Source organism: Calidris pugnax, unplaced genomic scaffold (assembly GCF_001431845.1).
Source record: "Calidris pugnax isolate Ruff unplaced genomic scaffold, ASM143184v1 scaffold116, whole genome shotgun sequence".
Lineage (NCBI taxonomy): Eukaryota > Metazoa > Chordata > Aves > Charadriiformes > Scolopacidae > Calidris > Calidris pugnax.
The window spans coordinates 433,248-448,601 of NW_015090877.1; the positions used below are offsets into that span (position 1 = coordinate 433,248).

A 15,354-nucleotide genomic window follows, 5' to 3' on the forward strand; every position below is an offset into this window, starting at 1 on the left:
TCCAAACCCTCGATTTGTCAAAGGCAGTGCTCAAAATCCAGTGCTCAAAGGGACCCAAAATTGTTGGCACCATCTTATACTGGAAGTGACAAGTGAAGGAAGGGCAACAGGCTCTGAAATTGTCCCGTAACATTTGATAGAGAAAATCATCTGGCCTTGAACTTCTCTTATTATGACAAAGAGAAATCTCTCCTGTAAGGTTCTGATTTTAATCTCAGCTTCTTTTCTTTCCTAAAAGTCACAATCAAACCAATTTTTCTTGCAGGCAACATCCTTTTCTTTTTTCTCATTTGCTCAAAGGAGCAAACATATTTTATCACACATCTTTCCCCTCCCTTGCCCTTTTCTGAAATGTTTGTATGTTCTCATCCCAACGACAAACATCCATGTTGGGCTGGATTGTGTTTTGCAAGCCCCTACTAAACTGCCCTAGAGCCTGGCTGCTCCTCCACTCCCAGCTCCCTCCTGTTTTACACTAGAATATTTGGCAGTGGGATCTGACTGTGCTCAGCCAAACAGCTCACATTTGAATCCAGGTGGAGTGAGAGATTTTTCAAGCTGAGACAGATTTAGATCAAGCAGCAAATAACGAAAAAGTCATTGATCCACCTGCCAGCATGGAGTCTCCCCCAGGCTCTTGGAAGCAGGCAGTGGCGTTGGACGAAGGCTGGTGTGTCCCTGAGCGTGGGCAAGGCAGAAAAGGTCCCCAAAGGCAAATGGAGCGGTAGCAGATTAACCACATGGCACTCTGTGTTAAAGGAGACCCTGAACTGTAAAATGAACTGATGGGGAAACCTATCCTGACAGAGAGCAAAGAGAATATCTTGCTCCAGATGACCTTACCTCCTCAGTGGCCATGTCTCCACACAGACCATCCCAGTGCAAGCATGGACATCACTAATGTGCTTAGGTGCAGGCTGGTAGAAGTGCAGACTGGGCAGCATAGGGTTGTCTTCTTTCATTTTTCAGCACGCTTTCCTCAGGTTGCTAACAAGTTGTCTCCATATGGACTTCAAGGTGCTCTTGAGCAGGATTTCAGAGGGAGATGCACAATCAGCCACATGGCTCCCACCAGCTGTAAAGGAAGCCAGATGGCAAAAACACCCAGGCGTGCGCGTGCACAGAGTCTCTGACAATCAGAGAGGACGAACCAGGAATTAAGGTCTTGATTTTGCCAAAAAACTGAGACATGGGAGTAAGGGGCCCATGGAAACAGAGAACCTGGCAGATAGAACCCCAAGAACCCATCACCTATGGAGCTTCCACAGCAAAAATACCCCAGGTGGCTTTACAGGGGTCCCCAACACACAAGCCTCCAGCACCAACATTAAGGCTGGGAGCTCCAGAGACCTTAAGCACTGGGGATGTTCATGGCATATAGCACCAGGATGAATGGGAATAGTGAAAAAATGTTGCCTTAGTGTAGAGAATGTGCCTGTTGTGTGACCTCTGCACTTCAGCCAGACACTCTGAAGCATTAAACTGAAGACAACTTCCATCGCAATCAAACTGGAGCTAATCCAGGAACTGACAGCATTTTCATATTTTTGCAAGTAAAGTTAATAAACCGTGACTAACAGGATGAGTTTGATCTCAAAGCCTTCTAGCTTCTACTAAGACTCTGAGGAGTCCAAATATGACTGTGTCCTTAGATAGTACCTGGTGCCCATGAACAACTGTTGCAGCCTCTTGTAACTGTTGCAGCACTTTGTAAGGCTGGGCCCAATGTAAGGTGAGATCTAGGGTGTTTCTTGAAGCTTCTTCCTTAAGCATGTTTATCCAAAGTCACCCAGAAGCTGTGAAAGTGGAGGTTTCAGGGAAAGTCCTACATCTGTCTGGATTTCCTGGGAGAAATGGGAGCTCTGTAGCCTCTCTGCAAGCACTATTGCACCTTGCATGTGTCTCATGGGGCAAGAGAGGGGACCTTATAACATCCCTCACCATCCCAGCCCAGGCTGTACTTATCTTGTAGGATGTCCCTGGGCCATGACTCAGACTGGCAGGAAAAGGTCAGCTTGCACTTCCACTGACCATCTCTGTTTGTCTACAGGCACCTGCACAACAATCGGATCCAAAGCTTGGGAGCCAATGGCTTTGATGGGCTGCACAGCTTGGAAACCCTGTGAGTCACCTGTTTTCTTCTCTGTCCTAAAGAGTTTGTGTGTGCTCATTCCCTCCAGCACAGCCCGCAGGAAAGGGCTGGTGTCTCTGGGTCAGCCCCACTGCACATTCACTTGTCACCAGGCGCTGAGGGCAGCCCAACAAGTAGATGCCCAGGGCATGATGCTTCCTGGGGTGGTGGCAGGCTGGACTTTCTCCCTGCATCTCTGCAAGCTCTTCTGGATGTGCTGCTGCTGCAGAGGGGTCTGCGCACGTGGGAACAGTGGCTGGGAGGCCACTGGTCTGAGGTCGTGGACACAAATCTAGTCCTGGTTGCCATCCAGAGAGCTTGCATGCAGGAAGTGACCCCACCTCTTCACCATATGCACGTGATCCCAAAGCCTCCTCAACACATGAGTCCACCAAAATGAGGGGCTGGCATGAGTTCAAGGCTGGTAAAATCCTTGGGGATCTATGCAATATCTCTCTTTAAGAGGGTCTCATGTCACCTGACATCACCCATAGCCAGCTGACTTCATATTGCACCTTGTTCTTGTCATGACCAGGTAGGCAATCTGTCAGGAGACCATGGGGGAAGATGGGAAGCAGGAACGAACTCTTCTCCAGGACACATCCTCATTAGCAGCAGACAGGTCACCCTGAACTCAGAGAGACTTAAACTTGATGGCCTTGCCTTGCACACACCACACCTTTGATGGCAGTATTAATTGCTTGGGTCTCATGTGTTGGGCATTGGCCTAGGAGGAAACATAAATAAGCAAGCAAATAAATCAAGGCTCTGAAAGACTGGAATAGGTGCCTGTTGCCTTAATTGTGCAGAAACATGGTCCCTTCATGCAGGCCTTGGGGTCAGAGTCAGGCCCTCGCTCCTTGCCAGGAAGAGCTAGGGAGTCTGGATCATGGCAAAAAGAGGTGACGCTTCCCAGCATTCAAGTGCCATTCAAGGAGGCAGAAACCCCTGTGCCAAGCACAGTGCCAGCAGCAGTGATCGGGCAAGAGTAGAAGTGTCAGGAAAGCCCTCGGTCCCTAGACACATTTCTCGGGGCAGGACCATGACAGGCATTGTCTTGTACTTTCAGACTGGCACATACTGGGGCCACCCAGATGGGTTCCACTGGGAGAGGCTGAACCATGCCAGGGATGACGGGAGGCTGGATGGTCTCCTCTGGCAATCCACGGATCTCCCTCTCCACTGTCCCAGCTTGGCTTTTGCCCGGCCATTTGTGGTGGGGACAGACAACTGCATGACAGCAGAGTCGTGGCATCCAGGCAGTACAAAGGCAGGTTGCAGGAGGGAGTGGGGGACTTGCTGATGGAAGAAAAGGCTGTTTGGGCTATAGCCCATGCAGACCACGCAGGAACAGCACAGCCTACCTCAGGGCAAGCTTATTCTGCAGCCAAGGTGGTCAGAGACACCCTGTTGCCTATCACAAGCAGGATGGGGTTGCAGAGAAGCAGCTGGCCCCTTATTTATCGTGGGAAAGCCTAAAGAGCTTCCATTCCCTGGGAGATAATTCAGTTTCCACAGGCACTTGTGCTGAAAGCTCATTTTCCCCCTTTTCCCCTCTGCTCCTGCTCTAGATATTTCTTTGCCTTTTGTTGCTCACCTGAGATGCTGCACAGTGTTCAAGGGGAGCTCAGAGTCTCCCTTTCTTGCTCTCAATCCCTGCAGGGACAGGACTGCATGCACTGTGGGAGCGGGGCTCTCTGCATGACTGTGACAGTGGAAGTCCTGTCCCTGCTGACTCCCTGATGACCAGGCATCCCTGGGAGTATGCAACCTCCAGGGTCTGTCTCCTTGGAGCAGGGCTGTTTCTGACCACTGTCTGTGCCCATGCTCTGGTGGCCCAGACTTGTGCATCTGAGTATCCCACAGCCTCATCCTTCTCCACACTGAAGGACTGTCCTCAAGAGAGAGTGAGATGCCTTTTGCTCCTCTTTGAATAAGCATCTAACTCTGACCTCCAGGCCAGCAACTATTTCAAGTCAATGATCTTTGAGGAACACGGTGTTCTCAGGTGGAGCCATCCACCTTGTGTTAATCTCCAGCACCCATTTGCCCTGCTGACCAAAGCTGGCCAAACTTCGGGGCAAAAACCAGCCAAGCATTTGGCTGCAACATCTCAGCCAAGCTGTTAGACCTGCATCTACCTACCGCCTCTCAGCTCCTGTGTATATGGAGACTATTACAGTCTCCACATATACCCTTTAACTCAAATTATGATTATATTCTGTTGACAGCACTTAGCACCTTTTCTTGGCTTGTGACGACCAAACTGTGCTCTCAGTTACCTCGTGGGCGTTACCTTCTGGAAGGCAGCAGGATGGTTAGAGCTGGTGAAGACAGAAACTTCTCCAGGGTTCCTAAAATGAGTATTTGTGGCCAGATGCTGATTATAAACCAGGCACAATAGCTGAACTGCCGAAGTTGAGAGGAAAAAAATTGTTTTGGGGTTTTCAGAAAAGCCTAGGAGGTCTTAGGTGCAGAAACCTCTGTTTCCCCTAAGCTAAATGTGTCTTCTCATATTCAGCTGGAAAGATAAATTTCTCTTTTTATCAAATGCAGTCAAAACTTCAGGAGACACAGTACTCACTGTTCTGTGCAGGTCTCAGCAGTGTGCAAGCTGCCTATGCTCAACCACACCAAACACCTACCCCAGGTCATAGAATCATCTAGGTTGGAAAAGACCCTTGGGATCATCGAGTCCAACCATCTACCCTACTCTACAATCCTCTCATTTCTGAAAAAAAACAGATCCAAGTGGAGCATCTCTGCTCTTGGAGATGGCTTGGCCCTGATATTTAAGGAGGGCAGAAAATCTAGAAAGACGTAAAGCAAAGCCAGATGAATGACTTCATCTTTCCCCTGCATTGACCTGCAGCTACCATGCACAAGTCAGCTCTGCCAGGTACAGAGCAAGAGCAGCTCTGTGTTTTCCATGCTGCTGAGGGGCAGGTAGATGGAGCTGAATGTGCAACACCCACCAGGTCTCAACTGGTCAAACACCACCATGTAGCTGGAGAAAGCAGCTCCAAAAAATTTTTCTCTGTCAGGACAAGAGCTGGCGGCTCACCAGCACCCCCAGCCTCCTCTTCCTGGGAAGGAAACCTGGTCAGGCGGGCTGGAAGCAAGTCAGAGCTGCTCTGGCCAGAGTCCCAATAGGGTTTCGAAATAGCCTAGAAGCCTAGTGAGATTCCCTCACCAGTTCCCATAAGCCTGAGAGATGACACAGAGCAAACCTGCAGGGCTGTGGGAAGAAATCCCAAACATGTCTGAGCCATGAAACCAGGTATTAGATGGTCGAAGTGGGTGATAACTGGCATTTTTTAGTCCTCTCCAAAAAACATGGAGTAATCAAAAGTGTAAATGTCCTTATGTGACGTGTTCTTCCTGTAACCCCTTTGGGTAATGGACTACATCCCTTAAATAGGGTGTAAGGTCAGGGGACACAGAGCAGAGCCAGCACTGCCCGCTGAGCAGAGCAGGGCCAGCTGGGCACAGAGACTTTGAATACCCAGGAAGGGACAACCATAATCCATAGAAGGTTATGCCTGGGGGGAAGACTTCTGGCCAAGGGGAGTATGTGGACCACAGCACATGTCCTGGTGCAGTGGGGTGGGGGAATCCCAAGAGGGCTTCAGGTAAGGAGTGGGGAGGTGAAATGGAGAAAAGAAAAGCCAAGGGGTAGCACCATCTTTTGCAAGAGACATGCCAAAAGCTAAGACTCCAGCCACACTGCTCTTCATGTTGCTTTGCTACTCCTGCTTTGTCTTGTAAAACCTGCTCTGTAGCGTATTGCTCTTTAGGGCATTCAATGCATCCTGTAAAACATCGGGCGGTATAACCATCTTCCTGCCATTTGGATAGAAGGATCTTAACTTTTACATTTCCTGATTATGTTGGACTTAATGTATCAATCTTTAACAAGAGGGGGATTAGATTATACCAGTTCTGTAGCGTAAACCTGGTAAGTAGGGATGTTTATGGAAAAGTTAACTTGAAGAGAAGTCAACTGCAGCAAGGAGCATTGCTGCAATGACAGAGGCTGATTCTTGGAAACATCCAGATCTTGTACTAGGGGCTAGAGGCACAGAGAAGCAGGGCTGGATTTTCAGAGGAGCAGCAAGTAAAAAATGGCATCCAAAGGCTTGCATGATGCTAATACAGGAGCCAAGTAAGCCATCTCTGTGTGAGGACAGTATTTCTTATGGGGGGATCCCTGTGACATGAATTTCCACAGTGACCTGTGCCCAGGTTTCTCCTTACCATCTTCTTCTGGAAAGCTGACCAGTGTCCTAAGGTCCCTGAGCTTTGCAGCCAGTCTGAATGCAATCTGAAGGCTGACAAATCATTGCCTCATGCCTTTTACTGCTTGACTTTCACTTTATTAGACAGGTTGTGATAACAACTTAGCCCTCTCCTTCCCTGGAATATAAACGTTTCATGGATCAGACCTGGAGGGGAAGGTGAATGCATGACCAGACAAGCAAGCCTCAGGTCACTGCCCTCTGCAGGGTAAAGGGATGAAAAGGGTAGGTGACCTGAAACTATGCAATCAAATATATATATATATATATATATCTCTGTGTTAGTGTGGCACTTCACAGACAGCACTTCACGGATAGCCATGGGTAGAGCATCTAGTCATGGAAGGTGAATTCCAGAGCTGGCCCCCAAGCCCTAGCTCCAAACACCAGCACACATCATTTAACATTTCCTCACTTGAGTGCTGTTAGGAAGCCTTCAGCCTTGCCAGTGCCCCTGTGGCAAAGCAGAGCAGATCCCAGACACCAAGCAGAGAGGGCAGCTGAAGGGGTGGAAAGGTTCCTGCATGGATATTTCCCATGTCTTCCACCGAAACAGTAGTACTTCACTGAAAACGCCGCTGGCCTGGGAGCTCTGGTTTAAAGCAAAAGGAGAGTGTGGTTTTTCTCCCATCAGGACTGTTTTGCCCAAGCAGAGAGGGGAGGTCTTGTGGCCCTGAGTGCCAGCTGCCACACATACATGGCAAGGGAACCCGTCGAGGCAAGTCCCTGGGGCCTCTGATATGGGGTAGGCTATCAGAGGTAGAGGGGTAGAGGATGACTCTCACATGGGTATCGGGTACGGATGAGCTGGCAGCACCAATCAGCACCCCAGCGATGGTATGGGCCACCATGTATCCCCCAATGCCTGCTCAGGTCTTGATTTTGAGCTGCTGAGGCAAAGGGAGCAAGGGAGAAATGCAAAAGTAAGAGCTGTGGCCCCCACAGTCATCCTGTCCAATGGACATGGCCAAGTCCCCTACATACACAGAGCATGGGCTGACCCTAAAAGAGAGGCGAGGGCTCCTCCTTGCCCTGGCACATGCAGCCAGACAAGACCCTGACACCAGCAGAGTGAAAACACAGTGTCCTGTCTCCCCATCCCGCAGCAGGGCTAAAGGGGCTGCGGGGGCAGAGGCAGGGATGAGAAATGAAGGGCTGCTCCCCAGGACCAGCCAAAAATGTTGAAGGTATCTGGGCTGTGGCCAAAATAGCAATGACCTGCCTCAAAAGTACTGCTCCTCTGGTTGTTCAGGCATCTCCAGGCTGTCTCGGACACAGATGTGATGGGGAAGGGGCTCACAGAGGCCCCACAGCCCTCGTCCATCCCCTCCACCTGGGATGACCCTGCCTCTTCCTACCTTTCTGGCCTCTCCCTCCCCATCCACATCCCTGCCAGCTTCTCCACTCATCAGACAAAGGAGATAAATCACTTGGAAAGAGCAAAACTCTATTCATTTAAAAACCTTTTAATTTATTTTTAAAAAATAGCACTAATAAATTAAAAACGTCTCCCAGAAGGGCTGAATCCAAAACCCTCTGGCTCCAGGCGTTTTATCTGCCTAACCTTGCCTCACAGGAAATGCCCTTACCACAGGCTTTTGCAGCGCGCTGCCCTATTATCTGGGTAATTAGTCGAGTCTGTAAATGCAGAGCAGAGCTGGAACTTACCAACTCCTCCAGAGAGCTGGATTTTCTATGGGAGAAAAAAAAAGTTAATATAAAGTGCACCTCAGGGCAATGAAGGCAAGAAGGAGGAAAAGGGAAATATCTCCACCACAGCTTATACAAGGGTTATTTAACCCTTTTATGGCCACATAGGCCTTGCTATTCTCCTGGAAAACTGTCTGCCGAGTGCTACCTTGCTCCTCCAGTGGCATTTGGCTTCATCAGCATGTTTAATTTGAAACCTTTTGTCCAGTCTCTTGACGCTAATCCCAGTCTTTGCAATTCCCCAAGTAGCTGATGGTTTTGATCCCTCCAAGGATGTCCCATTTGCTGCCATGAGCTGCTTTGCTCCCTCCTCAGCACCCTGATGCTCCAATACTACTGTCTGCGGGAGGACTGATAGGCCAAGGCCAATTGTATGAGGTTCAATAAGGCAGAGTTCTGGGTCCTGCATTTCAGTCACAATAACTCCAGGCAATGCTACAGGCTTGGGGAAGAGTGGCTGGAAAGCTGCCCAGCAGAAAAGGATGTGGGGGTGTTGGTTGACTGTCAGCTGACCATGAGCCAGCAGTGTGCCCAGGTGGCCAAGAAGGCCAACGGCATCTTGGCCTGTATCAGGAACAGCGTGGCCAGCAGGAGCAGGGCAGTGATGGTGCCTCTGTCCTGGGCACTGGTGAGGCCTCACCTCGAGTGCTGCGTTCAGTTCGGGGCCCCTCACTACAGGAAGGACATTGAGCTGCTGGAGCATGTCCAGAGGAGAGCCACCAAGCTGGTGAGGGGGCTAGAGAACAAGTCCTACAAGGAGAGGCTGAGGGAACTGGGCATGTTTAGTTTGGAGAAGAGGAGGCTGAGGGGGGACCTCATTGCCCTCTCCAACTCCCCGAAAGGAGGTTGTAGAGAGGTGGGGGTTGGCCTCTTCTCCCAGGGGAATAATGACAGGACCAGAGGGAATGGTCTGAAGTTGGGGCAAGGGAGGTTTATATTAGATATTGGGAAGAATTACTTTACTGAGAGAGTGGTCAGGCACTCGAATGGCCTGCCCAGGGAGGTGGTGGAGTCACCATCCCTGGAGGGATTTAAGAGGTGTGTAGATGTGGCACTTCAGGGTATGCTCTAATGTCTGAGATTGTGGGGGTTTTTTGTGTGTGTATGATTGGACTCGGTGACCTCAGAGGTCCTTTCCACCCATGACGATTCTGTGATTCTGTGTGATTCTGTGGTCTCTGAGCTGTGGCTGAACGTGACTGCATAGACATGATATTTGAGAAAATTACGAAGCAAAACAGAGAGTGAAGATAGCCCAGGTGAAAGGTATTTCTGGAGACACTTCATTTTTCCATGGGTAATGGCTCCACTGTAAGGCTCACCCCCTTCCCAGAACTCTGCCTATTCTTTTTCCCCACCAAATCTTCATGCTACCCTGCTTGCACCCTGCCAGCTCCCCAGCCTGGCTCCCTGCTCCCTTGGAGCCGCTGATCTTGCAGTGACAGACAGACCACACCGTGTCTCCCCAAACCTCCAAACACCAGGTGTCTGGACACACTTGCTGTGACCTGTCAGGGGTACCCAACTCCTCTGGCTCCTCAGGCTTCATTCTGCTGAAAGCCTTCCCCTCAGACACGGAGCCCTTTCACAGAGCAGCTGAGCAAGAGCTGGAGGAGGGAAGCCTCTGTCTCCGGAAACATGTGAGAGGGAATTGGTTGCCTGTGAGAAGGAGGAGCAGGCACTGCAGGCAGCAGCAATGGCAGCAGGGGCAAGCTGCGGGCGTGTTTTCACTGAGGATGTGCTGATGCACCGGAGCTCTGCCCCCCCAGCCCACAGTCCCTCCTTCCAACAGCTGCTGGGGGGGCAACCATCAGGAGCTTGTGCACTTTTTGGGGTAGGTAGGGTCCCCAGCTTCCTTCCTGCAGTTCGGAAACTCTCTGCTGTAGACCAGGCTTCCTCGAGCCTGCTGCCTTCCCCTGCTTGGCAAAGTGCAGCAGCCTTCTCCGTGCTTCCCCTGCCTGAGTCATCAGCTCCATGGTTATTGTCTGTGCATCCCAGCGACCGAGGTCCCCACTGCTCCGGTTTGCGGTCAGCTCCTTTTGTGCCTTGTAAATGATATATGCATGGCAGCGCCTGTGCTCCCAGGACCCCCCACGAGATCCCGCTCTCAAAGGCTCATTTTGACCTTGTTAAATAAATCAAACGGAATTGAAAACATATTTAATCCGGTACCTTCGTCAGTTAGCGAACAGACAGAAATACTGGTTGGAACAGACACATTCTGGGCACTGCTGCGTTTTTAAATGGAGAACAGAGCTGTGCAAGGAAGGACCGGAGGCTGCAGCCACACGAGGCAAGCCCTACAGGACCCCCCTGCCCCAGCAGCAGACCTTTCAGTGCCATATAAATCCTGTAAAATGGTGCAGCACGATGTAAGCGTGAGGCTGGGATGTTTACAGGCCAGGCTGTCAGAATGAATCCTTGCTCAGAGGCTGCTGCTTGCTCCTGGCAGAAATCCAGTATCGTTAGTACCTGACAACTTTCCTATGCTGTGGGAGCCCATCTCTGCTCCTTTGGGACACCCATAAACTCTGCCACACTCCATCACAGCCTGGCTTCTCCTTATAATTTGCCAAAAATGGGCCTTTCTAGGACATGTTTAGTTTTCCAAATTAAAAACCTGACCCTAACAGATGAATCCCATGATAGGTCTTTTCCCTCTTCTGTGCACACTCGAGCATCTCCTTCTTGCGTGTCTCCATTGGGTGGGTGCACGGCTCCAGGCTGGCTGGACTCAGAAATGTGGTCTGGGTCCTTTCCCATTCCCCTCCCCTCCTTGCTGCATCTCATCATGCAGACTGTGCTGGGGAAGGGCACACACCGCATGAGTTAGTCGCTATCAGGAGAGCAAGGTTTATGCTGATGTTACACAACAGAAATATGGCACCTACTGGTGCAGCTGCTTTTCATACTCTGGACTAATCAGGCAGCTCTTCCCAGCTCAAGCTCAACCCCAAGCCATGACCTTGATACAAGTCATCTGGGTAAAGCAGTCTGGCCGGTGCCGGGCAAGAGGTCAATCTAAATGGTGACAATGGCCCCCTTGGGCTTTCAGACTACCAATTAAATCATTTCCAGTGCTTGATTTGGCCACAGTAACCAGCACAACTAGCGGCAGTGGTAATTACATTTACTGGCAGCTTGATGAGATGCCAGCACAGGACAGGTGGAAATGCAAGTCCTTATCGGAGGCTGCACAGAGTCTCCCCCCAGAGCACCACAGTAACATCTCGTACTGCACTGGGACTGAAATAGTCAGCAAATGTCCCATCTCCAGCTTCTAATCTTTCTGCATCTTCAGGTTTATTAGCTCCAAATTTGTGGTGTTTTGTGGCTTATGGAAGAATTTATAGTACTATATAATTTTTTTTTGGCTTCCTGTGTGGAACCACTAATAGTCCCTAACAGGCAGAAAATTGACCTGAGACTCTTTCCCCTCCTTCTCTTCTTTTGGCCCGATTGAAGATATTAATAGTTCCAGGCTGCATGTTGTCAGCTTCAAATCACCCTGGCAGTTAAAGCCGAAAATAACTGTGCCTTTGATGTCAATTTGCTTTTATTTCTAGATAAACAACAGGGTTGGTTAAGATCTTCCAAATATGAAGCTATAGGCTCACCCTAGAAATAACAACAGTGAAAAGCCAGCCAGTTCATTGTGTCTTGGGCAGACTGGGTGACCTTTAAGAGGTTTTCATTTTAACTAGAAGAACAGACAAGGCTCCTTTCGACATCCCAGTTTGATGCCTACAGCTGGTAACTTGGAGCCCACCTAAGGAAAGTGATTTTGTTATAATCATTTTCTTGCACACCATTTCTGAACCTCTTGTCTGGATGATTTTCTTCCAAAAGCCTTTGAAAATGGGCAAAACTCTCTTCCTTATGCCATGCCCATTATTTCTTTTTTTGTTATGGGGCTTCTCTGTTGTTTTGGAATAGCCATGGCCATGGTGCATTGGCATTTTTCTACCAGGTAATGCTGTCATTGGATCCACTTTCCCAGGTGTGCCAAAAAGGCAGCACCCCACAGCTGGGAGAGCCCATACGTAGTGTGCAAAGCCTTGGGTCAGACCCCAGAGCGGGGACAGCTGAGATCCCACGAGTGCCAGGTCCATCTCCCTTGGGCCAAGAGGCCTCCCTGGCCAGCCCCACGGCCACCCCAGCCCATGTGCCACAGCAGGGCAGTCAGGATAGTATTACCTGGCAACAAGTTTGGCTTTTTGCAGCTTTCCTAAAACTGGAAGCTTCCAGAAAGTGTCCAAGTGTAGAGCTGGGACCAGCAAAACATTGTCCAAGCAGCCCAGATAAGGAAAGGAGGGAAAGTGGACACTTGGAGGCATTTTCTATGGCATGTCCATTTTCTGTATCCACCCAGCACCTGGAAAGGGGTTGGAAATGATGTACAGTTCACTGACATGCTCAGTGGAGGAGATTTTATTGTCACTGAAATCAAAATGCAAAATCCTCCTGGGCCCAGACTCCTTCCCATCCGCATTGATACTATGCCAGGAGAGAAGCTCTGGAGACCCCCCACTGGGTGCACAGGCCGGGCCAAATTTAGCATGGGAGACCAGGCAGAGAGGAATGATGTCTTGGAAGAATGTAGCCCCGCTGATATCAGACATCTGTGAAAAGACCCAAGGACTGAACTTCACTAAATGACCAGAAACTTCCCCAGTGCCATGAACACCCACAGTCTCCCCTGCAGTGAAGGTCGGAGACTGTTTCTGGTTCATTACTTGAACCACAGCCTGGCTAAATTTCTGGGAAGCAGGAAGACAGAGAGAAGCCACTCTTGTGTCTTGGTTTAGGTCTGGGCTTTGTTAAGAGCTGCCCCACTGCAAGGAAGAGATGATGCCTGGGGACCATCTCAAGAACTGGCTTCTTCCACCCTCCTCCAGCCAGGTGAACCCCCGGCAATGGGCAGGGCTCGGCACAGGCTGGCACTGGAGGCAAGTCAGGGCGGTGTGCGAGTGGCACAGGGATGGAGAGCAGTCAGCTGCAAGCATCACCCAGGGGAGATGTTAAGCAGCACAATTGGGTTTGTTTTCCAGGAGGGAGGATCACCTCACCAAAAACCAGGAAGCACCAGCAGGAGCGAGCATGGGCACATTGTCTCTCCTGAAGAAACTGGGATTGCTGGCAGCCAGGCTGGAGCAGCATGACTGCACCTGGTTGCATTTCCACTTTCCAACAAGCCCAGTATATGCCAGCATTCAGAGACAGCTTTTTTTACCCAGAAGGAGCTGCTGAACACAATGCTCTTTGTATCTGTCAAGTGCAGGAGGGAGGGAGGCACTGAGGTGCTGCCAGGACTGGGAAAGGTGTGTGTTTGCTCAGGAAGAATTGGTCCTGTACATACTTGCTCACACATGGAGGTACAAACAAATGAACATTTCATCTACTGATGAAAGACCAGCCTGCCTGGAAGAGACATGGGCTGGAAAGGAAATGCATTTTTAGAGAAAGAGAGGAGCAAATATTATAACACCCTGAATGATTCCTTGTAAATGATGTTGGTTACAGCTCTAAGCTCCTTTTTTCTGTTAGTAGCTCACATGTGAGCCAAGCCTCCTCTCTCTTGGGCAATATTTTCCATGTCAGCTGCTCACAGACACATTGGGTATCGTGGGGGAAAAGCTCAATTCCACTCCATCACACAGAGTTTCCCCCAGCATCGGGGATGTGACAGCAGTGGGCTGTGTCACCTGGGGACAGGGCTCCCCGAGCCTCTCCTCCAGGGCTGTCCCTCAGCATCGCACAGGCTGGTCTCAGCCCCTCAGCCTGTGGGAAAAGGGAGGGAAACGGTACAGGCAGACACCCAGCCTTGAGTCACCTCTGCAGCTTCTGCGCTGCTGTGAAACCTCACTGTAATCTTGGAAAGTCACTGCAGGGTGAGACTTTTAAAGGTGTTAAGTACCTTAAGCATAGATAGAGATTTGGGACTGTCAGTCAGCTCAGGCTGCTAATGCCCACTGATTTCAGTCAGTGCAGTGATCTGAAGGTTAAGGGGATTTGACTGATGCTTTCAAACGCCCAGCAGTGTCCTGTCTGCACTTCTAATTGCTTATTCTCTTTGGAAATCTGCTCCTGTGCCTCTCTGAGCTTTGGTGAAGGGATGTGCATTGTAAAAGTCCTGCCCTGCCTTCCCCTGCGTAATGGAGCCTGTACAGCGTGAGGCATTCAGCCCTGACAGGGATGGATGCCCAACAGATATCATTGGGAAAAACTGGCTGAAAGCATCCAAGAAGCTGATAACAAGCTACACACACCTTGCAAAGAGTGAGGTGTATAAGCAATCTTGTGTTGAGCTATTAATTCTTAGACAGATAATCTTGAGTAAAAGCAGAGAAGACTGGGAAAAATCACTGATCTGCTTGGACCCAGAAGAGAACTGAGTGCGTCAGAGCAAGGAGGTGCAGAGCTCTCATATCTGACCTGGTGTGAGGAGGGGACGCTTCTGTCTTGGTCCTGGGGATGCGCACAGCAGCTTCGTATGTGGTGGGACTCTGTCAATGAGTTGCAGGTTGGACACGTGGGAAGGCAGAGCTTGTGATCCTGTCACCAGCCCTGTGTTCCTCTCAGACTGCTGGTTATTGAACTATGTGAATGCTTCCCATACCCTGAGGTGTATGTCCTACAGGAGCAGGGTTTGTTTGCTCAAATCCGTATGTGTAGTGCAGGCAGCCAGACTTCCTCTGTAACTGGAGGAGAGAAAATAGTCAATGGTGTGGGGAGGCAAACCCTGCCATAGCAGGACCTGCCACGTCCCCCACGCTGCAAGGGGAATCCAGCAACAAGGTCTAATATGGAGCTTTTCTGGGCTGCACAAGATAAAACCCACTCAGGCCAACCTTATGTCCTAGGGAACTACAAGACAGGGGTCAAAATCAGAAGAAAGGTGTGGAGTAAGTCATATAAGCCTGAAGTAAGTCATATAAGCCTGAAGACCGATTTGGAGAGACTCTCTGGGGTGATTTACTGTGCAAATACCTACAGGGCAAAGCTGAGACTGCTGCAGAGTAATTCCCAAGCAGGGACACTGGTAAAGGAGAAGACTATGAAAGAAAGAGGGGGGCCAAGAGAGATCATAATGTAATTACCATGCATGGGCCCAGAGGATGAGAATTACAAGGTAATTGGGCAGCAACTCATTGCTGTGTAAATGCACAGTTATTTCTGTTCCGTAAACCACAATCCAGGTTACATGGTAATTAC

The 15,354-nt window shown here is 49.9% G+C and overlaps 1 protein-coding gene across 1 annotated transcript in view; it reads left to right on the plus strand.

The window, feature by feature from the left end:
- The window catches only part of LGR6 (leucine-rich repeat containing G protein-coupled receptor 6), a 151,532-nt gene that overhangs the window by 109,154 nt on the left and 27,024 nt on the right, over positions 1–15,354 (plus strand). The window contains exon 6 of the mRNA XM_014946302.1: positions 2,051–2,122. Within this exon, the coding sequence (XP_014801788.1) occupies positions 2,051–2,122 (72 nt within the window). The remainder of the gene's footprint in view (positions 1–2,050; positions 2,123–15,354) is intronic.